Source organism: Muntiacus reevesi, chromosome X (assembly GCF_963930625.1).
Source record: "Muntiacus reevesi chromosome X, mMunRee1.1, whole genome shotgun sequence".
Classification (NCBI taxonomy): domain Eukaryota; kingdom Metazoa; phylum Chordata; class Mammalia; order Artiodactyla; family Cervidae; genus Muntiacus; species Muntiacus reevesi.
The window spans coordinates 146,653,188-146,677,895 of NC_089271.1; the positions used below are offsets into that span (position 1 = coordinate 146,653,188).

At 50.0% G+C, this 24,708-nt stretch overlaps 1 protein-coding gene across 2 annotated transcripts; it reads right to left on the reverse strand.

Annotated features, from left to right (window-relative positions):
- Positions 1-8,521: 8,521 nt before the first annotated feature.
- Positions 8,522-11,259, reverse strand: PNCK (pregnancy up-regulated nonubiquitous CaM kinase). Of its 2 annotated transcripts, none has more exons than XM_065915758.1 (11): positions 11,177-11,259; positions 10,908-11,039; positions 10,647-10,721; positions 10,402-10,540; positions 10,153-10,276; positions 9,926-10,001; positions 9,721-9,833; positions 9,540-9,618; positions 9,375-9,462; positions 9,053-9,197; positions 8,522-8,734 (listed from the first exon to the last, which is right to left on the reverse strand). In XM_065915758.1, the coding sequence occupies exons 1-10, from the start codon at positions 11,242-11,244 to the stop codon at positions 9,060-9,062; spliced, it is 1,032 nt and encodes a 343-aa protein (XP_065771830.1). In that variant the 5' UTR covers positions 11,245-11,259; the 3' UTR covers positions 8,522-8,734; positions 9,053-9,059. The 2 variants fall into 2 exon arrangements, with proteins under 2 accessions (XP_065771830.1, XP_065771829.1); XM_065915757.1 differs by having other exon boundaries at positions 8,522-8,738.
- Between the last annotated feature and the right edge of the window lie 13,449 nt (positions 11,260-24,708).

Sequence of the window (24,708 nt, forward strand, 5' to 3'; positions counted from 1 at the left end):
GAAATGGAAAATCTCAATAGGCTTATAACAAGCAAATAAGTTGAAATAGTAATTGAAAGTCTTCCCACAAAGAACATCCAACTCCAGAAGTCTTCACTGAATTCTATCAAATAAGGCAACTGAAAATGTATGTCCACACAGAAGCTTGCACAGAAATGATCATAGCAGTGTTATTAACAATAGCCAAAAGGTGTAAACAACTCAAATGTCCATCAGTGGATCCATGGATAAATAGAACATGATCTATCCATACAATGGAACATTGTTCAGCTATAAAAATAAATGAAGTACTGATACATGTTACAAAGTGGATGAACTTTGAAATCGTTATGCTTAGTGAAATAAGCCAGATACAAATAGCCACATGTTAGGATTCCATTTATGTAAAATATATGAACAGGCAAATCCACAGAGAAAGAAAGTAAATCATTCATTGCCAGGGGCTGGGGAAGGGAGAAGTGGAGAGTTACCATTGATGGGTACAGCATTTTCCTCTGGGGTGATGAAAATGTTCTGAAATTAGATTGTGATGATGTAAACTGTAAATACAGATCTTCCTCAATTTCTGATGGGGTTAATTCCCAATAAACTCATCATAAGCTGAAAATATCCTAAGTCAAAAATGCATTTAATACACATAACCTAGCAAGCATCATAGCTTAGCTTTGATGTGCTCAGAACACTAATATTAGCCTACAGTTTGACAAAATCATCTAACACAAAGCTCATTTTATAATAAAGTGTTGAATATCTCATATAAGTGAATACTGAACTGAAAGTGAATAACAGAATGGCTATATGGGTACAGAATTTTGATAAGCGTTATTGGTTGTTTACCCTCATGATCAAGTAGCTGAGTGGGAGCTTCAGATTACTGCCACGGCCTAGCATCATGAGAGGGGATTGCACCACATATTGCTAGCCTGGAAAAACATCAAAATTGAAAATTCAAAGCATGGTTTCTACTAAATGTTTATTGCTTTCACACCAGCATAAAAGTCAAAAAGTCAAACCATTTTAAGTCAGGGACCATCTGTATACTAAAAAAACAATAAATTGTACATTAAAGGGTGGATTTTATGGTATGTGATTTATATCTCAGTTAAAAAAAAATTAAGCTTGAAAGAAAAAGAACTGAACAAGATATGCCAGACAAGTATTCACCAAAAGAAAGATACAGTTGCTATGTTACTATTACTGTATAAGTCGACTATAAAGCACAAGCACACAGATGGAGAGAACAAACATATGGACACCAAGGGGGGAAGGCGTAGGTGGGATGAATTGGGACACTGGGGTTGACATAGATACACTGCTGCTGCTGCTGCTAAGTCGCGTCAGTCGTGTCTGACGACCCCATAGACGGCAGCCCACCAGGCTCCTCCGTCCATAGAATTTTCCAGGCAAGAGTATTGGAGTGGGTTGCCATTGCCTTCTCCAGACATAGATACACTACCATGTATAAAATAGGTGACTAATGAGAACCTATTGTATAGCACGGGGAATTCTACTCAGTACTCTGTGGTGATCTAAACAGGAGGGAAATCTAAAAATGAGTCGATATATGTATACATATAACTGTTGATGTATAAGTGAACAATGCAAAGAAATAGAGGAAAGCAATAGAATGGGAAAGACTGGAGATCTCTCCAAGAAATGAGTGGATATATGTATACATACATCTGTTCATGTATAAGTGAACAATGCAAAGAAATAGAGGAAAACAATAGAACGGGAAAGACTGGAGATCTCTCCAAGAAAATTAGAGATACCAAGGAAACATTTCATGTAAAGATGGGCACAATAAAGGACAGGAACAGTATGGACCTAACAGAAACAGAAGATATTAAGAGGTGGCAAGAACACACAGAACTGTACAAAAAAGGTCTTAATGACCCAGATAACCATGATGGTGTGATCACTCACCTAGAACCAGATATCCTGGAGTGTGAAGTCAAGTGGACCTTAGGAAGCATCACTATGAACACAGCTAGTGGAGGTGATAGACCTCCAGCTGAGCTATTTCAAATCCTAAAAGACGCTGCTGCTAAAGTGCTGCACTCAATATGCCAGCAAATATGGGAAACTCAGCAGCGGCCACAGAACTGGAAAAAGTCAGTTTTCAGTCCAATCCCAAAGAAGGGCAATGCCAAAGAATGTTCAAACTATTGAACAGTTGAACTGATCTCACACACTAGCAAAGTAATGCTCAAAATTCTCCAAGCAAGGCTTCAACAGTACATGAAATGAGAACTTCCAGATGTTCAAGCTGGATTTAGAAAAGGCAGAAGAACCAGAGGTTAAATTACCAACATCCATTGGATCATAGAAAAAGCAAGAGAATTCTAGAAAAATATCTACTTCTGCTTCATTGACTACATTAAAGCCTTTGACTGTGTGAATCACAACAAACTGTGGAAAACTCTTCAAGAGGTGGGAATACCAGACCACCTTACCTGTCTCTTGAGAAAACTGTATGCAGGTCAAGAAGCAACAGTTAGAACCAGACATGGAACAATGGACTGGTTCCAAATTGGGAAAGGATTATATCAAAGCTGCATATTGTCACCCTGCTTATTTAACTTATATGCAGCATACATCATGCAAAATGCCAGACTGGATGAAACACAAGCTGGAATCAAGATTGTTGAGAGAAATATCAATAACCTCAGATATGCAGATGACACCACACTTATGTCTGACAGCAAAGAGGAACTAGAGAACCTCTTGATAAAAGTGAAAGAAGAGAGTGAAAAAGCTGGCTTAAAATTCAGCATTCAAAAAATGAAGATTATGGCATCTAGTCCCATCACTTCATGGCAAATAGACGGAGAAACAATAGAAACAGTGACAGACTTTATTTGCCTGGGCTCCAAAATCACTGCAGATGGTGACTGCAGTCACGAAATTAAAAGACACTTGCTCTTTGGAAGAAAAGCTACGATCAACCTAGACAGTGTATTAAAAAGCAGAGATGTTACTTTGCCGAGAAAGGCCTGTGTAGTCAAAGCTATGGTTTTTCCAGTAGTTGTGTACGGATGTGAGAGCTGGACCATAAAGAAGGCTGAATGCTGAAGAATTGATGCTTTTGAACTGTGGTGTTGGAGAAGACTCTTGAGAGTCCCTTGGACTGAAAGGAGATTCAATCAGTCAATCTTAAAGGAAATCAATCCTGAATATTCATTGGAAGACCTGATGCTGAAGGTAAAACTCCAATATTTTGGCTACCTGATGCGAAGAACTGACTCATTTGAAACGACTCTGATTCTGAGAAAGATTGAAGGCAGGAGGAGACGGGGACAACAGAGGATGAGATGGTAGGATGGCATCACTGACTCGATGGATATGAGTTCAAGCAAGTTCCAAGAGACTTGGATAGGGAAGCCAGGAGTACTGCAGTCCATGGGGTCACAGAGTTGGACACGACTGAGCAACTGAACAACAAGCCTCAACTGAGGAAAAAGCAACTGGGCCTCTACTCGGAACATCACGTGAGGCAGGCTTGGCTCCCTGGCATGAGGGGAACTATAGAACTCTCAATGGGGCCTGGGTGGGGGGGGTGGAATCTAGAGATGAGATTTTTATATTTATCAAGAGAGGCCAGATAGGGTCGAAAAATACTGGAAAACTCTCTTCAAGCAAAAATCTAATCTTGTCACTATCCTACCTACAGCCCTCCAGTAGCTCCACAGTGCCCTCTTGAGAAAGTTCACTTTTTCTGGCCAATCTCTGAACCACTTTCACAACCACCTTCAAGAAATCAAATCAGGTTATTTGCTTCTTCCTGAAACACTCCATACTCCATGTCTTGCCCACCTGAGGAGACAGGGATGGAGACAAGGATAGCTGGGCAGAGCTGGGGGTGGGTAGAGAACATGGCTGCTGTGGGACCACCCAGTGACTGGTAGGAAAGAGCTAGGTTTCGAGTCCTGACAGAGGGCCTGGCTTGGCCCCTTCATCTCCTCAACTGGTCTGCTTCTCTCCTAGACTCCCTCACAGAGCCCTGTTCCATCCACAACTGCCAACCTTCATCTTTCCTGTCCTTCTTCAGTTGCCTTGATACTGGCTCCCTCCATTTCTTGCCTTGCCCCCCGACACGGTCCCCCAGAAGTGTCAGCCCTGCCCCACCTTCCAGTAGCCCTTCACAGTGAACCCCAGGGGTTGACCCCACTACCCAGGTTCCTATTTCACAAAGAATTAACTCAGTGAAATAGAGGCACAGAGGATGTTAAAGGCAAGAGAACCACTTGCAAGGCTGAGACTCCAATCCAGGGTGCCCCCCTAGCCCAGAGTTCTTCCTCTGTCCTCACACCAACAATTTGCACTCACCAAAGGAAAGGTAGAGAAGAGCTCCGCCATCTTCTTCTCAGTCCCCATATGGCCTTCCTATTCCCAGAGAGCCATCCTCCTTGCCCAGAGGCCGGCAGGAGGTCGAGCACAAGGCTGTGTGACCTTAGCTCAGTTTTATGGCCTCTATGCCTTGGTCAAGAAGCAACAGTTAGAAATGGACATGAAACGACAGACTGGATCCAAATTGGGAAAGGAGTACGTCAAGGCTGTATACTGTCACCTGCTTATTTAATTTATATGCAGAGTATGTCATGTGAAATGCCAGACTGGATGAAGCATAAGCTGGAATCAAGATTGCCGGTAGAAATATCAATAACCTCAGATACGCAGATGACACCACCCTTATGGCAGACAGTGAAGAAGAGCTAAAGAGCCTCTTGATGAGAGTGAAAAAGGAGAGTGAAAAATCTGGCTTAAAACTCAACATTCAAAAAATGATAATCATGGCATCCAGTCCCATCACTTCCTGGCAAATAGATGGGGAAACAATGGAAACAGTGACAGACTTTATTTTTATTTTCTTGGGCTCCAAAATCACTGCAGATGGTGACTGCAGCCATGAAATGAAAAGAGACTTGCTCCTTGGAAGAAAAGCTATGACCAACCTAGATAGCATATTAAAAAGCAGAGACATAACTTTGCCAACAAAGGTTCGTCTATGCAAAGCTATGGTTTTTCCAATAATCATGTATGGACGTGAGAGTTGGACCATAAAGAAGGCTGAGCACCGAAAAACTGGTGCTTTTGAACTGTGGTGTTGGAGAAGACTCTTGAGAGTCCCTTGGACTGCAAGGCGGCCCAATCAGTCAATCTTAAAGGAAATCAGTCCTGAATATTCATTGGAAGGACTGAGGCTAAAGCTGAAACTCCAGTACTTTGGCCACCTGATGCGAAGAACTGACTCATTGGAAAAGACCCTGATGCTGGGAAAGGTTGAAGGCAGGAGGAGAAGGGGATGACAGAGGATGAGATGGTTGGATGGCATCACTTGACTCGATGTACGTGAGTTTGAGCAAGGTCCAGGAGTTGGTGATGGACAGGGAGGCCTGGCATGCTGCAGTCCATGGGGTCGAAAAGTGTCAGACACGACTGAGTGACTGAACTAAACTGATGTGTTGGTCCACCCGTATGCAAAGTGGGGCTGATGCTCATGAGAATGACTACCTCATAGTCGAGGCTGGAGTTAATCCAGGTGCCTGGATTAACACAGTAAGTACTCAATAAAAACTCATCACTGAGCTAACTCTTCTGATCAGAGAAGGGTGAGGAACATATCTCTTTTGTTCTACTTCTATGTCCCTTCAGGCAGCACCAAACCACTATGTTCAAAGCCAATCTCGCTGTCTCTCCCCCAAACCCACCCCAGCTGAACCCCTCTTGGTGAATGGTTCCACGGGCCACCTCAGACCTCCTCTCCTTCATTCCCCACCCTCAACCCATCACTGACTTCTGAAGAGCTCCCAGGACCACTGCCCTAGTCTCCCCATCCCCAGGGAGGCCCCCCAGGTTGAGCGTCCCCAAAACTCCTGACACCCAGGGGTTTGCTCCAGGACAGAGCATGTGACCCACCCTGGGCGTCCCAGAACGAGGGAGACAGCTTCGCCTCGTCTCACCCACAGGGGCGCCCCTGTCCATCACCAACTCCAAAGCCTTGCTCAAACTCATGTCCATCAAGTCAGTGATGCCATCCAACCATCTCATCCTCTCTGTCGTCCCCTTCTCCTCCTGCCTTCAATCTTTCCCAGCATCAGGGTCTTTTCTAATGAGTCAGTTCTTCACATCAGGTGCCAAAGTACTGGAGTTTCAACTTCAGCCTCATTCCTTCCAATGAATATTCAGGACTGATTTCCTTTAGGATGGACTGGCCAGTCCTTTGATCCCAACTCCCAACTCACAGAAGCTCAGCACCTGCCCAGTGTGGACAAGGGTGCTGTCTGGCTCCCACCCCAACGCTGACTCATCACTGACCAGAGACTCCCCCAAGCCAGGCTCCAGTCTGACAGGTTCCTCCAGTAGCAGCCCCAGCGCCTGAGCACCTGCTGTTCCCTGAGCCTGGAAATGCTCCCACGGCCTGGGTGACCCAAAGCTTTCTTTTCACAAACTACTCCTAAGATGGGAAGGGCTTGGAGGGATGAAGGGAAGGATGCCACCTCTGCCTGACTCGCAGGAGGGCAAGATTTGGGGGAGACAGTTGTTCTGAGCAGCTGCCCCAGGTGCTGAAGGATCAACAGGGTGGGGGGGAAATGTGACCGTGGCGCCACCTGCTGGCTGGAGGTCAAATTGCACCGTATCTCCCTGTGGCCCGACTTCCCTGGTGGCTCAGACGGTAAAGCACATGCCTACAATGATGGAGACCAGGGTTCAATCCCTGGGTCGGGAAGATCTCCTGGAGAAGGAAATGGCAACCCACTCCAGTATTCTTGCCTCGAAAATCCCATGGACAGAGGAGCCTGGTAAGCTACAGTCCATGGGGTCACAAAGAGTCGGACGTGACTGAGTGACTTCACTTCACTTCACTTCCCTGCTGCTGGAGCCAGGGCTCTGACTCCTCAGTGAGGACCAGGGGGCAACCTGGGCTGGATATCTCTGAAGGAGTGCCATTCCTTCTGGAAGGCTGGCTCTGGTGTGCCAGCTCAAGCCTCCAGGAGCAGCCAGCGGCTACTCTCTCCTGCATCTGAGGAAGCCCACTCCCTCTGCTGCAGGGCCTTCTGCATAAAGGCAGGCACCCTTGGCCCGTGGGCCCAGCGCTTGGCACACACTACAGGCCCCATCAATTTGGACAGCAAAATGAGACAGCGTGAGTGCACTAGGGAGACAGTGTGAACAACCGAAATCAGGGAAGGGGGGCCAGTGAAGTGGACGTCCGAGGGGGCAGGACAGTACTTGACAAGGCCCCAAGTGGCAGGCAGGCCAGGTTGTTGGAGGTTAAGAGGCCAAGCTCTGGAGACCTGGCCACGGTCCCTTGGGATGTTGGCAGCTGGTGTGGTGGGACCTCAGTGTTTGACCCTGTTTGACCCTGAAGCCTGGAGTAAAAAGTGCCCGTGGCAACAGAGGACGAAGCTGCCTATGCCCTCAGGACTTGCCCCGGGGCTCAGGGGCCCGTGGGCAGATGTACATGGAAGGTAGTGAGTGGGGAGAGGAAAAAGCCAGAGAAGGCACTTGAGGTTTTGGAAGCAGCAGGCAGGCATGCCCTGTTCCAGCCCCACTCCCGAGCCCCAGGCCAGTCCTGCTCTGGGCTTTCTCACTGCCTCCTTTCAGGGCCCAAATGTCAACACGGAGAAGTGTCTTCATCAGGTTCTGCAGTGGCTGGACAGGGCGGAGCTCCAGAGGCCGGCCTTGATGGGCCCAGAGCCTGGTCCTGCTCAGGCCGTCTCAGGCTAGCACAGAGCGGTGGGGCAAAGGGGTGGCCCGCTCGCCCAGAACTTAGGGTGCTCCCTCTGCCCCAGATGGGGCCAAGGTCCTCAGAGTCTTCCCATGATGAGCACAAACAGGGCAAAGGCCCTGTGGAACCTGGAGCCCAGGTGCGCCGAAGCCACGACCCAACACAGTGGGGGCCCCAGTGCAGCCCTCTACTGGCCAGGGGCTCCTCCCTCAGCCTTGGATACCAAGGCGGGAGAGCCTTTGCCTGCAAATACAGGGCGTGGACTGTCCATCCAGGGCCCAAGGAAGCAGGGGAAGGAATGGAGAGCGGGAAGAAAATGTCCTGGGACTCTGGTTGCCCCTGAGCCCGACCCAGCCCATCCCTGGAGGCCTGGAGACAGCCCTCCCCGCCTCCCACTCCCGCTGCCAGCAGGAGATGCACACATTCTCTCCCAGGGCCCCAGAGTCACATGCAGGCCAACCCCGACTGGTGGCCCCGCTGGCCCTCTGGGCTGCCTCTTGCTGGCACTTTGGAGAGTGGGGACAGGAAATCCTTGGCCCGCCGGGCGCTTGTGTGCCGAAAGCTCAGGCAGTGATGGGCCAAGTCTCGTGGCAGTGGACCTGCCTCCTTGATTTCCTTCCCATGGAAGACATCCAGCCCCCTCCACCCTCGCCCTGCCACCCCTCATCCCTCCTTCCAGTTCACCACTGCCCACTGCTCTGTCTGTCTTTATTGATTTGGGGGAGACTGGGGCAGGTGGGGGATCCGGAGGGCCACAACACAAGCAGGACCACCCACAGCGAAGCACAGAACACGCGCGGGCCGGACACCCCTGGGGCCTCTTGACTCGTAGCTGGGATGTGGGTGGCAACGGGGGAGGGGAAGTCTGCAAACACCCCACCCCAGCGCCATGCACCCCACCCAACAGGACTCGAACTCTCCCTGCGGCGACCCGCCCTGGGCTGGCGGGGTGGGGTGTGTGGAGCAGGGGGGTCTGAGGGTCCATGCACTCAGCCTGGGCACCTGCCTGGAGGAGAGGGGAGGAGAGAAGCACAGGAAAGCTGACGCTGAGGAGGCCCCCCATGGCCTGCCCTGTGCCCCCGGCCTCCAGCCCAGGCTCTCAGCACAGGTGCCCACTGGGGCCTGGCAATCGGCCCCTCAAGTATCCAGGCGGGAAGCATGGCCTGACCCCCCACCTCACTCTCATCCCTTACTCGGGGACCCCGCCCCCGCCCCCCCCCCACCCCTGTCTGCACTCTCCGCCCTCAGCCCACTGAACTCTAGGCCGCCCGAGGCCTGCCACTTCTGGAGTTCGCCAAGGAGCCATCTCCCGGCATGCACCTGGCTGTCACCACTCGGGGGGCTGGCCAGTCGGGAGGCCCGGGTGGCTGCGGCTCATCACCCTTCTTCCAGAGACCTCCTCACCCTCCGGGCTCTGCCCCAACTTGCGGATGTGGCGGAGGAAGGAGGTAGCATTGAATGCACGCTGCCAGGAGAGAGGGGTATCAGGCCACCATGTCTCGGGCCGAAGACTTGGAGGCCCATAAAGAGGTCCTCTAAGACTTGCCACAAAGGTCACTGGCCGCCCAGACCATCCTCCTGAGGCTGACGGAAGGAGCAGCCAGCCTTGAGCTGGTTCCCCCAGGTCCCTGTCCACACTGACCTTCCAGTGATTCCGAGCAAAATTCTTCTGGATCTGCTCACTGACAGAGCCCAGGATGTCCTTGTCAAAGGCTGTATCCCCAGAGATCCTAGGGGGCAGCCGGAGGTCAGTTGCAGTGGGGTTCTGAAGGTTCCCCCTGGACAGTTCAGCAGGGGTCCCACTCACCAAAGATGCTGTAAGGCCTGCTGGCAGGTGAATCTCTTCTGAGGGTCTCGCTCCAGAAGGTGCCGGATGAAGTCTTTGGCTGGAGCCGGGAAGCCAGATCAGACTGGGGTCAGTCCCCCACGTCCCCACGGGCCCTCGTCCCTACCCACCTCCCTGAGCTCTGGATCAGCCTCAAGTTCACCTGATTCTGAGATGTCATCCCAAAAGGGAGAGTCAAACTCGTAGCTGGCCCTCAGGATCTGGCTGAAGAGTTCAGGGTCGCTCTCGTCGTAGAAGGGGGGGTACCCACACAGCCTGGCACCCACAGATGAATCAGCCAGCTGTCCAAACCTCCCCAACCCAGCCAGGGGTAGGCAGGCAGAAGAACCTTCCCTGTGGTCACTCACAGGATGTAGGAGATGACACCCAGGGCCCACACATCTACAGCCTTCCCATAGGGTTTCTGCTCCAAGAGCTCCGGGGCTGGAGGCCAGAGACAGACAGACGCACACTGTGCCTTCAGTGCGGCTTAGTGGACCCACCACCTGCCCTGCCCCTGGCACCATGGCACCCACAGGGTCCCCTGCCCCCTCCCCCGGCTCCCCTCAGAGCCTGGGGGCACCCCCTCACTCACCCACATAGCCTGGAGTCCCACAAGCGGTGCCTAGCATGTTACCAGCCTGGATTTTGGAGAGGCCGAAGTCAGAGACCATGATCTTGGAGTCCTCGAAGGGGGTGGCGTAGAGGAGGTTTTCAGGCTGTGATGCACAGATGGCAGAAAGAACGTCAGGTCAGCCCCAGAGCAGCTCTTGGAGCTGGGTGCCTTCAGGTTCCCCAGATCCCTGGCACAGGGACACCAGGCAAGCCCCAGGTGGGCAGGCACCTTGAGGTCTCGGTGCACGATGCCCAGGCTGTGCAGGTAGGAGACAGCGCCAAGGACCTGGCCCACCAGGTGGCTAGCGTCTTTCTCCGTGTAGGAGCCACGCTCCATGATTCGATCGAACAGCTCACCCCCTGTCACCCTGAGGAGAGCAGCAACTCAGCAGACCCAGGCCCCCTCTGGGCCCCAGCTTACCACCCAAACCAGGCGTCCCCCCACCCCACCCCGCCTGACCCTGCCCTCCTCACAGCTCCATGGCCAGATAGAGGTGGGAAGGGCTCTCATGGACATCTTCCAGAGCCACGATGTTGGGGTGGCTGACCCTGCAACGGCACAAAGAAGTTCCCTGTGGGCCGCCACTGGGAAGCTCAGCAGCTTCTTTACTTCCTCCGGGCCCAGTCCAGCCAGGCAGAGCCCCAGAACAGGCCTTTCTTGGGGCCACGGAGGAGACGGGGTGGGGCGGGGGGCGCTCCAGCCCAGAATACTCCCCAGACCGGCGGGGCGCACACCTGCGGAGCACCGCGATCTCATTTTCCACCAAGGCCTCCTTGCCTCGAAGAGCCTTCTTGGGGATGCACTTGAGAGCAACAAGGTGTGAGGAGCCGCGCTCCTGGGCCAGGACCACCTCGGAGAAAGCGCCCCTGCGGCAGAGAGGCAGGCAGGCAGGGAGGGAGAGGACAGGAAAGGACCCCCTGAGCTGAAGGAGATGGGTCCCATGGCACTCTCCCCCCACCCGACGCAGACACACAAATTCCCTTAGACACACACACACACTCACGAGCCGAGCTTCTCCCGGATCTCATAGACGCTGCTGATATCCTCCGTCTGTTTCTTGAGCAGCAGCATATCTGGGGGTGCAGGGCGAGGTGGGGGGAGGCTCCCCGGGGCGAGGGGCAGCCCCGGCCTCCAATCCCAGACTCAGCAGTGCCCCCAGGGCGCCCTCAGCGACAGCCTCAGTCCGGAAACCCGGTCCCGCACACCCTCCCTCAGCCCGGCCCGGCCCGGCCCGCCCCTCCCCCACCGTCCGGGTCCGCACTCCCAGGCAGACGCCCACCCTCCTCCCCGCTCCCGCGCACGGCCACCCCCGACAGCGCCCAGCGCCCGGACGCCCCCTCTCCGCCCCTGTACCCCCTAGTCAGCCGTGATCGGCCGCCTTCCAGAAGGCTCCGTACCCCTTCCCCCCACCCCGCCCGGGCCGCTCGCCCCCCCACCGCTCCCGCTCACCCCCAGGCCTAGACCTGCCACCCACGACCCCCCTCCCCCCACCCCGAGGGCTCCGACCCGCCCGAGATGCACCTGCAACCCCGGCGCACAGCCGCCCGCCACGGCTACCCACGCGGCGGCCCAGCGCAGCCCAGCCCCGCGGCGCCTCGCGGCGGGAGGGACTCGGCAGCCCGGGCCTCCCGCGTCCGGAGCTGCGTGGGCCGCGCGCGTGCCGGCCGGGGGCGCGCTGGGCGTGACAGGTGTGCGCGGCGCCGGCTACGGCCCGAGCCCCTGCGCGCCGCCCCCCCCCGCCGCAGCGTCGCCCCTGGGCAGTGGCCAACACGCCAAGCCCCCCTCCCGCGCCCCGGCAGCCCCGCCTCCTCCGCGCACGCCCCGTGGCCCGCTGGCAGCCGAGCACGCGACCGTGGCCCTGCAGGGCGCCTTGTAAGGCAATCGGCCCCTGCCGGCCGCCCCCGCCTCCTTCCTTGGTCATTTGTGCGGGTTCCTGCCGGCTCCAGAAACCACCACCCCACGACCCCCGTCGACAACCTGACGGGGTCAACCCCAGGGCCTTTGCACCACCACCTGCGGCAGCCATGCAGAAGTTTCTTCACCCACATGTTGCCCTTGGCTCTTCGCCTGCCTTCAGGTCTCCCGCTCTACCGTCCTCTCCGACGACAGGCCGTCCAGACTGATTGGCTGAAAACAGCTTCCCTCCCTCGCCCCAGCCTTGCCACTGCCGCTTCTGGCAGCCCTGGCCTGAGTCTGCCTGGGCACTCAGGTGGGGACAGCACCAGCCTCCTCGCTGGGGTCCCCTGCCCTCTGATTACACCCTTACCCTCTCCGACTGGCCCCTTCTCCCCCGCCCCCACCCCAAGCCACTGGAGCATGCCTTTCCTTGAGATCTGGCCAACCATGAGTTCCAAACCCTGCTGGGGCACTCTGTGTCACTGCAAACCAAAGCAGGAATCCTTCAGGGGGCCCAGGGTTCTGCAGGATGGGTCCCTCTCCCCCATCAATGCTCTGGCCGCTCTCTACACCCTCTGCCCCTTACTCTAGCAGCTGTGGCCAGCTTCAGCCACACCGGCTTCTTAACTGCTGCTCAAACATGCCACCCAGGCACGTGCCCTAGGGCTTCTGCACTGGCCCTTGCCAGCCTTGCGCCTGGAATACTCTTCACTCAGGCATCTGCTTGGTTGGTTCCCTCATTCCATCAGGTCTCAACTTGAATGTTACTTCCTCCAACAGGCCTCAACTGTCCCCCTCCAACACGTTCTGTAAAACGTCACCCTGCCTGCCTTGTCTGAAGAGCATACATCTCAGCAAAGCATCCGTTCCCAGAAAGTGTCTCTGCCGACCTGGCCCAGGAGAATCGCTTAGGAAGTTAAGTGCTGGGTGACTGAATCCAGTCCTTCATCCGACCATAAGTAGATTCGGCCCATCCAGTCTCATCTCAGTTCTGGCACTCCTCCCAGGGGGTCCAGGTCCCACCAAGGATGTCCTGGCTGTTGACAGGAGGGCACCCACACAGGCCAATGTTGCAGGGTCTTCAAGGAATCTCACGGTCTGGGAGTATCCCACTGAATCTGTCCTCTAGGTGTCTGTAGGCCCTCAGTCTGACACAAAGTGTTCAAGAGGGTCCACAGGGCAGGCAAAGGTTTTTAAAACTCTCTCTCAAGACCGCTGGCGGTCCAGTGGTTAAGACCCCGCTGTTCCAGTGGAGGGGTATGGGTTTGATCCCTGGTCAGGGGAAACACAAAGATCCCACACACCATGCGGGCCAAAAGATAAAAAAATCAAAATCGTCTCTCCATAACTCAATGCTCGCATATCCTCTGTTCGAAAGAGGGGGTCTCAGTGCTCTGTGACAACCGAGGGGGTGAGCTGGGATGGGAGGTAGGAGGGAGGTTCAAGAGGGAGGGGGATATATGTATACCTATGGCTGATTCATGCTGATGTATGGCAGAAACCCACACAACATGGTAAAGCAATTATCCTCCAATTCAAACTACATTTTAAAACCTGGGGGTCGGGGAACACCCTCTTGGGTTCGCTTTCTCAACCGCCTCTCTCAATTCCCTTGAGAAGGTTCCAGGGGCCTCAGCACTTGGCAGCCTGGGCCCCCCTCCCAACTGCTCTGATCTGTGCACAGGGTTTCCTAGAGTCTCCACCTAAAAGACGAAAAAATGAGGAACAGAGCCAACAATGAAACCCATCTCATGCTGGCAGGAAGTACTATTTGTTTTTGGACACTTGGACTAATTGACACAGAAACCACATCTTACTTGCTTGTTTCATAATTACACATCCACAAGTCTAATCTACTGCCCCCTTGGTCACAGGTCCTAACAAGAAATGTAATTGGTGTTTTGGAGAAGTACAAGGATGGGTGAATAATAAAAGGCGGCCTGCGTGAAGAAGGACCACAAAGGAGGGGCAGCAGAGGGAAAGGGGAGGCAGGAAGAAAAAGAACCACCTCCAAAGGGCCTGCAGCATGAAAATCACCTGTGGAAGTGGAAAAAGTGATCTCATAGTTTTTGTTTGACATCTGCTATTTACATGGAGAAGGAAATGGCAGCCCACTCCAGTGTTCTTGCCTGGAGAATCCCAGGGATGGTGGAGCCTGGTAGGCTGCCATCTATGGGGCCACACAGAGTTGGACATGACTGAAGCGACTTAGCAGCAGCAAGTTTATAAGGCAGTCTAAATTATAGAACCTATCACTAACCACTTATTAGACATTTCTGTTTGAATGTTTCAAAGTGAACTCATGCGAAACACACCTGAACATAGGTTCTTGTCTTTGCTTCTCTCTTCTCTCCCCATCTGCCTGTCTTGTTTAGTGGAACTGCCGTATCTCAAAGCATCAGACTGAAAACGCTGGGGTCTTCCTTGTCCTTCTCACCTTTTCTGATCGTACCTTCTTCCTCAAAAGCTTCCATGATCCCACTTTCCAGCTGAGTCTAGTCATGCAGAAATCTCCAGGTCCTTCAGTAGCTGGCTACCCCTCCCCTAAAAATTGGATTTAAGACAATCTCTCCAGAGCTTATGTTCCTCTATTTGTGTAGAACTCTTCCTTTACTCTTGAGGCCATGATTTTCCACTTCTAAGCCTTCATTTGCCTGACTACTGACCCCCAAATGTCCTTCAAAGTCTGCTGCATTTATCCAAATGTTCTTATTTTTTCTAATCCCAGTGTAAGCTCTAACTCTTGCAGGATGCTCTCCCAGATGAAGACAATGGATCACTTACTACTGGAAAAATATATATATACCATACCCTTAAAAAAAAAAAAGAAATCTACTATTTACAATACACCGGAAATTATACCTTCACGACTGTTGAAACATCCGTTGAAATACTGTAGATGTCAACTTCACAATACATGTGTGTGTGTGTTATAAGGTGGTGGGTAAAGAGCTTTTCAAAATCTTTTCAGGGGACCCCTTACAGAAAAATGAATTCAAGGTGGATTACAGACCTAAATGTAAAATGGCAAACATCTAGAAGAAAACATAGGAGAAAAATTTGTCTTACCCCGGGTTTGGTGCTGAGTTTAGGGATGCAATATGGAAAGCATGGTCCATGAAAGAAAAAATGATACTTTGCACTGTATCAAACTGTGACGTTTGCTCTGTAGACAACACTACTAAAACAATGAGAAAAAAAGAGAGAGACAGGGAGAAGACAAGCCACAGCCTGGGAGAAAATCTTTGCAAAAGGTATATCTGATATAGGACTGGTATCTGGAATAGATGTTGCTGTTCAGTCACTAAGTCGTGTCCAACTCTTTGGGTCCCCATGGGTTGCAGCACACCAGGCTTCCTTGCCCTTCTCTATCTCCTGGAGCTTGCTCAAACTCATGTCCATTGAGTCAGTGATGCCATCCAATCATCTCATCCTCTGTCATCCCGTTCTCCTCCTGTCTTCAATCTTTCCCAGCATCAGGGTCTTTTCCAGTGAGTCAGTTATTCACATCAGGTGGCCAAAGTATTGGAGTTTCAGCTTCAGTATCAGTCCTTCCAATGAATATTCAGGACTGATTTCCTTTAAGACTGGTTTGATCTCCTTGCAGTCCAAGGAACTCTCAAGAGTCTTCAACACCACAGTTCAAAAGCATCAATTCTTTAGTGCTCAGCTTTCTTTATAGTCCAACTCTCACATCCATACATGACTAGTGTAAAAACTATAGCTTTGACTAGATGGACCTTTGTTGGCAAAGTAATGTCTCTGCTTTTTAATATGCTGTCTAGGTTTGTCATACCTTTTCTTCCAAGGAGAAAGTATCTTTTCATTTCATGGCTGCCGTCAGCATCTGCAGTTATTTTGGAGCCCAAGAAAATAAAAATAAAGTCTGTCACTGTTTCCATTGTTTCTCCATCTATTTGCCAGGAAGCGATGGGACCAGATGCCATCTTGGTTTTTGAATGTTGAGCTTTAAGCCAGCTTTTTCACTCTCCTCTTTCACTTTCATCAAGAGGCTTAGTTCCTCTTCACTTTCTGCTGAAAGGGTGGTATCATCTGCATATGTGAGGCTGTTGATATTTTTCCCAGCAATCTTGATTCCAGCTTGTGCTTCATCCAGTCAGGCATTTCGCATGATGTACTCTGCATATAAGTTAAATAAGCAGGGTGACAATATACAGCTTTGACATACTCCTTTCCCAATTTGGAACCAGTCTGTTGTTACATGTAAGGTTCTAACTATTGTTTCTTGACCTGCATACAGGTTTCTCAGGAGACAGGTTGGGTGGTCTGGTATTCCCATCCCTGGAAAAATTTTCCACAGTTTGTTGTGATCCACACAGTCAAAGGCTTCCCTGTAGTCAATGAAGCAAAAGTAGATGTTTTTCTGGAATTCCTTTGCTTTCTCATTGAGTTATGCAAGCCCCTTCACCATCTCAAGGTTGTGATCCATGAAAGGCCCAAAATAGATAAGGAACTCTGAGAATTGAACAGAACACAAACAACCCAATTTAAAGATAGGCCAAAAATACCTAATTAAGGAAAAATACAGAGGGCAAATAAGCATATGAAAAGATGTTTAACATCATAGGTCATTTATGCATTGCAAATTCAAATGATAAGACACCACTACATACCTATGATAATGGCCAAAATCCGGACCATGGACAACACCCACAGTGGCATGTAGAGGCTGTAGAGCAACAGGAACTCTGATTCCTGGAGTTTGCAATCTGGAGGGATTGCAAAATGGTGCAGCCACTTTGGAGGACAGCTTAGTGGTGTCTTACCAAACTAAATGCACTCTTACCATACAATCCTGCAACCACACCCCTTTGTATTTTCAGAGACAAACCAGGCACAGAAAAACCAGCACACAAATATTCACATCAGCTGTATTCACAATCAGCAAAATTTGGAAGCAGCCAACATGTACTTTCTTAGGTGAATGGATCAACGCACTGTGGCCCATCTGGTCAATGAAATACGATTCAATGATAAAGAGGAAAGAGCTATGCAGCCATGAAAAAAAAAAGCACAGATCTTAAATGCACATTGATAAGCAAAACAAGCCAGTTTGGGAAAGGCTGCATACTGTATGCTTACATTTATATGATATTTCAGAAAAAGCAAAGCTACAGGCGGTAATAGATCAGGGATTGCCAGGGGTTAGAGAAGGTGGGTAGGGTTTGACTAGGGTAAGCCCGGGGTGTGTTTAGGGCCATGAAAATACTCTGCGTGATGATGCTGTGAACGGTAGATATGTGACACCCTGCAGAAAACCGTCAAGTAGAAAGAGGGAGGAGGTTGGGAGATCCCAGGAAGTGATCCTCCAGGGCCCAAATCCTTTCTGTGTGCCTGTGTCTTTGATCACAGGAAACAGCATTCATTCAGCCTCCATGACCTTCCCTGAGTTCCAATGGGCAGATACAAGCAGTTGTTCTTTAGGAGAGGGAGGGGATGTCACACCAGGGAGAAATAAACTGTTCAGAGCAGGCTTGGTGCAAGGTCTTGTTTCCCTGTCTACGCAGAACAACATCTTTGAGCTGTCCTGCAGATTCTGGAAACCCCCTCTGGTACACTGCCCACAAAAAATGTAGACCCCAGATCAGTTGGACCTGAAGGTTGATAATCTTGATGCTTACTTACCTCACCACCATCAGAAGAAGGTCCACAAGCTGATCTTGCTTTCTTTGAAAAATTACTATAAAATTCCTCACTGTCTTCTCCAAGCTGGGACACACGGTTTTGAGGGCAGTAGTCTGCTGTGTCCCCCTTTGCCTGGCAAAGCAATAAAGCTATCCTTTTCTACTTTGGGATTCCCTGGTGGCTCAGACGGTAAAGCATCTGCCCGCAATGCCAGGTTTGATCCTTGGGTCAGGAAGATCCCCTGGAGAAGGAAATGGCAACCCACAAAATACTTTTGCCTAGAAAATGTCATGGATGGAGGAGCCTGGTGGGCTACAGTTCATGGGGTCAAAAAGAGTCAGACACAACTGAGTGACTTCACTTTTCTTTCTTTCTTTCTACTTTACATGAAACTCTGTCTCTGAGACTCAGTTCAGCTCCAGTGTGCAGAGAGGCTGAGCTTTCAGCCTCAGAAGGAATGCAGACTGTGACAAAAAGAATCGACATGGGTTAGAAATGTACAAAACCATGTCACTGAATAGGAGGTAGGGTGGAAAGGAGCTGATCTACGTCACTTTGGAAATGAGTGGCATCTTTCAAAAGCAAAGGCAGAAGGAGCAACATGTAAGCCCTTGGCTGTTGTTTCCAACATTGCTTCTCCTGAAGGTAAGGGTTAATAATTCTGAGCACTCTCTACCTGCCTGCTGGAATTAGTCAGTTAAATACATGGAAAGCAAATGCTGGGAGCCAGTGGGAAGATACACACGAGCAGGGGCAAGTGCTAGAAGGATCCACTTAGAATTTCTATTTGTCCTTGACCAGTTAAGGTCTAAGTTACCCACCCTCTTTTGCAAGTTGTGCATTTTTCAGCTTTATGTTACCGTTATTATTATTATTATTATTATTATTATTATTATTATTATTATTATTATTATTTTGGCTGTGCAGGGGTCTTCGTTGCTGTGTGGGCTTTTCTCTAGTTGCAGCAAGTGGAGGCTACTCTCTAGTTGCGGTGTGCAGGCTTCTCATTGCGGTGGCTTCTCTTGTTGCTGAGCACGGGCTCTAGGGGGCGTAAGGCTCGGTAATTGCAGCTCACGGGTTCTGCGATCACAGGCTCAGTGGTTGTGGCACATGGGCTTAGTTGCTCCACAGCAGGTGGGATCTTCCCAGACCAGGGAGCCAACTCACGTCCCCTGCATTTGATTATTTCTGGAGCCACACCTCTGGTCCTGTAAAGACTAGATTTACAAAACAAGAAGATCATTCTTTTTTTTACATCAAACAATTGGGTGGCCACCTCAATGACATTAAAGGACTGACACACCCATTCACCTATATTGGCATGTTTCAGTTTCCCTCATTTAGCTTAGGGGAGAAAGCCTCCCCCCAGATTCCTACCAGCTTTGGTTAGCTATGGTTACAGGGCTTCCCTAGTGGCTCAGATGGTAAAGAGTCTGCCTGCAGTGCAGGAGACCCGCATTCGATCTCTGGGTCAGGAAGATCCCCTGGAGAAGGAAATGGCAACCCACTCCAGTATTCTTGCCTGGAGAATCCCATGGACAGAGGAGCCTGGTGGGCTACAGTCCATGGGGTCGCAAAGAGTCAGACACAACAGAGTGACTAACATGGTTAGTTTAATCAGACAGGTGGCCTCCCATTTTGGTAACTTATCTATAAACTATTTATTTGAAGATCTTCCATGGGTTTAAAAAAATTCTCTGATGATGGCTCCCAGTTCAGCCTCATATCTGCAGAGACTGGCCAACAGCCTCACGTGGTCTTGTTTCTAAAAGTAGCCTGACAGCAGTAGCTCCACCAAAAATCTCAGCATCACACACAGTGGGGTTCCCTTGAGAATCGACCTGAGGTGGAGGGGAGACCCCCTCTGGCTTAAAACTGAGGCAGGCTCCCACAGGCAAGAACAATCGTTTCTCTTGGGGCGTGGCTTCCTTGTAAGGTTCTCCAAATTGGACTCTTGTCTCGAATTGAGTGAGCAAGTCCCTTCCCAGCAAGGGGAAGGCATGCTCAGGCCTGAGCAGAAACTGACATGTGAAGGTATGACTTCCTAGCAAGCAGTTGAGGGTGGTAGGGGGCTTATTGCTTAGCTTTGGCTATCCATCGAGCCCCATTATCACACACGATCAGAAGGACCAGGGTCCAGGGAAACCAGTTAGCACAGAGTAGGTGGCCCTCATATCTGATAAGAAAATAACTGTCCTACCTGCCACGTCAAGTGTTACCTGAGGCTCCTCCAGACAAATGACCAGGTTTCCTTTTCGAGCCAGGGAGGGTCCTAGCCAGTCACACTTCCAGTGGCCCTCTCGTTTTCAAATCAGGCAGGGACCCAGTGGGCTTTTCCCATACAGAGGGCATTCATCCTTGCAATGGCTCTCTTGGCCACACTTCAATACTTTCTTGGCAAGACGGTGGCTCTGATCCTGGCTTCTTGAACTCTAGCCACACCGTGGGCTTTTGTAAGGGAGGGTAACTCTGAGGTGGTGCAGGGGTCAGGGCTGCCCCCAGTAATTGTGCTTTTCATCCTTATTGTCCCTGAATCTGTTTCTTCAACCTTATTGCTATCACTGAATACTCCAAAGGCCAAGACCATGAGCTGATTCATGGGGACCTGGGGACTGCAGACGCCCAGATGAGGAGTTAGGGGGGATGATCTGGAAGACTGTCCCCTCTCAGAATCGGGGGAGGTGGGAATTCCCAGAGCTGGACTCATAAGGGGACTCTCCAAAACATCGGTCTCCTGTCAGGGAAGAAGCCATTTTGAAGGTGTGTGAGCCAGCCAAGTCTGATGGGAGTTCTTTAGACCTGGATCTTAGATTAAGGACAGGAATTTGAACATACGGGACTCCCCTCCATTCCCCTTTCCTTTGACAAAATAGGTCCAGCTGCAAGATAGGGTTGTAACTCAATGACAGTTTTCTGGCCAGATGTCTTGGTCCTCTAGTTTGTATTGGAGCCATACAGGATTACAAAAGAAAATTAATTTTTTTTCTTAAACCACACTGTCTAAATTTTCCCTGATTAGCTAATATGCATCCTAGCTAAGACTCTTTCAGGGGGTCTACAGTTGCTCCCATTATTTTAGGGTGTCATGATGACACAGGGGTCTGATGGATTCTGGCCAGATCCTGGTTATTCATCCTGGCACTTTGCCAGTGTCCTTGATAGATATCCCAGAAGCCTAAGAAGGGAGTGTGCTGCCAGGGATTTGAATGGGTGAAATGGGTGGACCTCGTTAAACATTCGAGACAGTGTTTCAGAGATAAGTCTTGATGGCAATTTTGTTGTTGTTGTTCAGTCACTAAGTCATGTCCAACTCTTTGTGACCCTGTGGAATGCAGCGCACCAGGCTTCCCTGTCCTTCACTACCACCCAGAGTTTGCTCAAACTCATGTCCATCGAGTCAGTGATGTCATCCAATCATCTCATCCTCTATCATCCCCTTCTCCTCCTGCCTTCAATCTTTCCCAGCATCAGGGTCCTTTACAACGAGTCAGTTCTTCACATCAGGTGTCCCAAGTATTGGAGATTCAACTTTAGCATCAGTCATTCCAATGAATATTCAGGGTTGATTTCCTTTAGGATGGGCCGGTTTGATCTCCTTGCTGTCCAAGGGACTCTCAAGACTCTTGTCCAGCACCACAGTTCGAAAGCATCAATTCTTTGGCGCTCAGCATTCTTTAAGGTCCAATTCTAAGATATGTACATGACTACTGGAAAAACCATAGCTTTAACCAGAAAGACCTTTGTCAGCAAAGTGATATCTCTGCTTTTTAATACACTGTCTTAGGTGTGTCGTAGCTTCCTTCCAAGGAGCAAAGGTCTTTTAATTTCATGACAGCAGTCACTGTCTGCAGTGATTTTTGGAGGCCAAGAACGGGATGACAGAGGATGAGATTGTTGGATGGCATCACTGACTCGATGGTCATGATTTTGAACAAGCTCCAGGAGTTGGTGATAGACAGAGAATCCAGGCATGCTGCAGTTCATGGGGTCGCGAAGAGTCGGACAGGACTGAGTGACTAAACTGAACTGAGAAAATAAAATCTGTCACTGCTTCCACTTTCTTCCCTCCTATTTGCCCTGAGGTGATGGGACTGGCTGCCAACCCGATCTTAGTTTCTGGAATGTTGGGTTTTAAGTCAGCTTTTTCACTCTCCTCTTGAAAGAAGAGAAGCTCTTTGCTTTCTGCCATTAGGGTGGTGTCATCTGCATATTTGAGTTTATTGATATTTCTCCAGGCAATCTCGATTCCAGTTTGTGCTTCAGCCAGCCCAGCATTTTGTGTGGTGTACTCTGCATATAAGTTAAATAAGCAGGGTGAAAATATACAGCCTTGACATACTCCTTTCCCAATTTTGAACCAAAATCCATTGTTCCATGTCCAATTCTAACTGTTGCTTCTCGACCTGCATACAGATTTCTCAAGAGACAGGTAAGGTGGTCTGGTATTCCCATCTCTTGAAGAATTTTCCACAGTTTGTTGTGACTCACACAGTCCAAAGTTTTAGCATGGTCAATGAAGCAGAAGATGTTTTTCTGGAATCGCTTTGCTTTCTCTATGATCCAACGGATGTTGCCAATTTAATCTGTGGTTTCTCTGCCTTTTCTAAATCCAGGTTGTACATCTGGAAGTTCTTGGTTCATGTGCTGTTGAAGCCTAGCTTGAAGGATTTTGAACATTACCTTGCTAGCGTGTGAAATGAGCACAACCATACTGTAATTTGAACAATCTTTGACATTGCCTTCCTTGGGCTTGGAATGAAAACTGACCTCTTCCAGTCCTGTAGTCACTGCTGAGTTTTCCAAATTGGCTCGTATATTGAGTGCAGCACTTTAACAGCATCATCTTTTAGGATTTGAAATAGCTCAGCTGGAATTCCATCACCTCCACTAACTTTGTTGGTACTAATGGTTCCTGAGGCCCACTTGACTTCTCACTCCAGGATGTCTGACTCACCATTGTGGTTATCTAGGTCATTAAGATATTTTTTGTATAGCTCGTCTGTGGACTTCCCTGGTGGCTCAGATGGTGAAGAGTCTGCCTGCAATGCTGGAGACCAGAGTTCGATCCCTGGGTCAGGAAGATCCCCTGGAGAAGGAAATGGCAACCCATTCCAGTGTTCTTGCCTGGAGAATCCCATGGACAGAGGAGCCTGGCAGGCTACAGTCCATGGGGTCGCAAGGAGTTGGACAGGACTGAGCGACTTCACTTTCACTTTTCTGTGTGTTCTTGCCATCTCTTCTTAATCTCTCTCTCTTTTTTTTTTTTTTTTTTGTCTTAATCTCTTCTATGTTTCTGTTAGGTCCTTGCCATTTCTGTCCTTATCATGTCCACTCTTGCAGGAAATACTCCCTTGATATCTCAAATTTTCTTGAAGAGATCTCTAGACTTTCCCATCCTGTTGTTTTCCTCTATTTCTTTGCACTGTTCATCTAAGATCTTCTTATGTCTCCTTGCTATTCATTGATGGCAATTTAGGAGACAGTATAATTGGCCTGATCTCTGACAGTCCCTGACTCTGGGGATTTGGCAGAAAAGGTGTTTAATTAAGCATGGAAAACTGGGCTTGTGGCTGTCCAGCTATGAGAGAAAGAGTCTGTTTGGCAAAGGCAACCATGGGTTCCCTGTTGAGCACCCTAAATTTGCCAGGTTTGTTAGCCTGAGGAGGCCCCTTGGATTAGTGGGGGAGAAAAAACCCACCAGAGTCCCAGGGCCTAAATCCTTCAGAGAAGGAGGAGGGAGACCTGGGCTCTGAGTCAACTAGAGATTACCTTTATCACAGCCACAAAAGAGAGACAAATAGAGTTGAAGGGTAGGGCTGGTTCATAACCCACCAGGCAGTGATAACAACTCAAGGCTGAAGTTCCTCTCAGGATATGGACCTTGTGATGGAGAAGAGCCTCCCTCTCCTCAGAAGTAAAAGAGGCAACACCCATCTGCTGGGAAAGCTGGCTAAGAGGTTCAAGGATCAGGAGTAAGTCCAAGAAATCAGGAGACAAGGAAAACATAAGGGATATCCAAGATAGGAGGGAAGGTGTCCAACCACGACCATTCCCGGGAGAGATTCCTAAGCCCCCTGAGAAGGCGTTCACTCACAGCTTCCACTCAGGGGTATCCAAGTTCCCCTAAGAGATGCGAGTGGGGAACACAGTCCTCATTTCAGTGATACCATCAACGAGGGGGGTGAAATCAAGAGGAAGACTGGGTGGGACTAGGAAGGTGCACTTCCTAGCATGGGAAGGGATTATGACCCTCAAGAAGGTGGTGCTCGCCTACAACTTCTGTTTGTGGGTGCTATGAGGGCCTTAGTCCCAACAGCCCTCACAGGGGGCCAAGCTGCAAACCTTGAGGAAGCCTCAGAGAGTCCCCCAAATTGTTCTTCATCACAGTTCCGGTGTCTAGGAACCAGACTGACACTGTGATCCAGTATGGAGCTGGAGTCAGGCCCAAGGAGCCACAGAGGGAAAACAACCCAATCGAGTCGCCAGTGAGTGGGTTGGCCAAAAAAATTTCCTTGGGCTTTAAAGTCAAAATAAAAGACACATTTTTCATTTTCACCATGAACTTTAATAAACAACATAGTCACCATTTTTTCCCACTAAAGAAAGAAAAAGTGAAGTTAATCAGTCGTGTCCGACTCTTTGCAACCCTGTGGACTGTAGCCTACCAGGCTCCTCTGTCCATGGGCTTTTCCAGGCAAGAATACTGGAGTGGGTGACCATTTCCTTCTCCGGTGGATCTTCCCAACCCAGGGATTGGACCCGGGTCTCCTGGATTGTAAGCAGATGCTTTACTGTCTGAGCCACCATTTTTCAGGGACCTTTATAATTCCATCCTGCCGAAACAGTTTGGCTTTTTGAGCAAAGAACTATTTCCGGTTCCTTTTACAGTCTTCCAGGGAATTGAAATATTTTCCATGAAGAGAAGTTTGTAAACACTGAAATAAATGGAAATCCAAAGGTGGGCTGTCTGGTGAATATAGTGGATGAATCAGA

Excerpts from the sequence above, each read along its gene's own strand:
- PNCK (XM_065915758.1), bottom strand. The coding sequence starts at position 11,244 with ATGCTGCTGCTCAAGAAACAGACGGAGGATATCAGCAGCGTCTATGAG. Across the intron at positions 10,722-10,907 it reads GAGATCGCGGTGCTCCGCAG|GGTCAGCCACCCCAACATCG; the intron begins GTGTGCGCCCCG and ends GTGCCGTTGCAG. Across the intron at positions 9,463-9,539 it reads CAGGCCTTACAGCATCTTTG|GATCTCTGGGGATACAGCCT; the intron begins GTGAGTGGGACC and ends GCTGCCCCCTAG.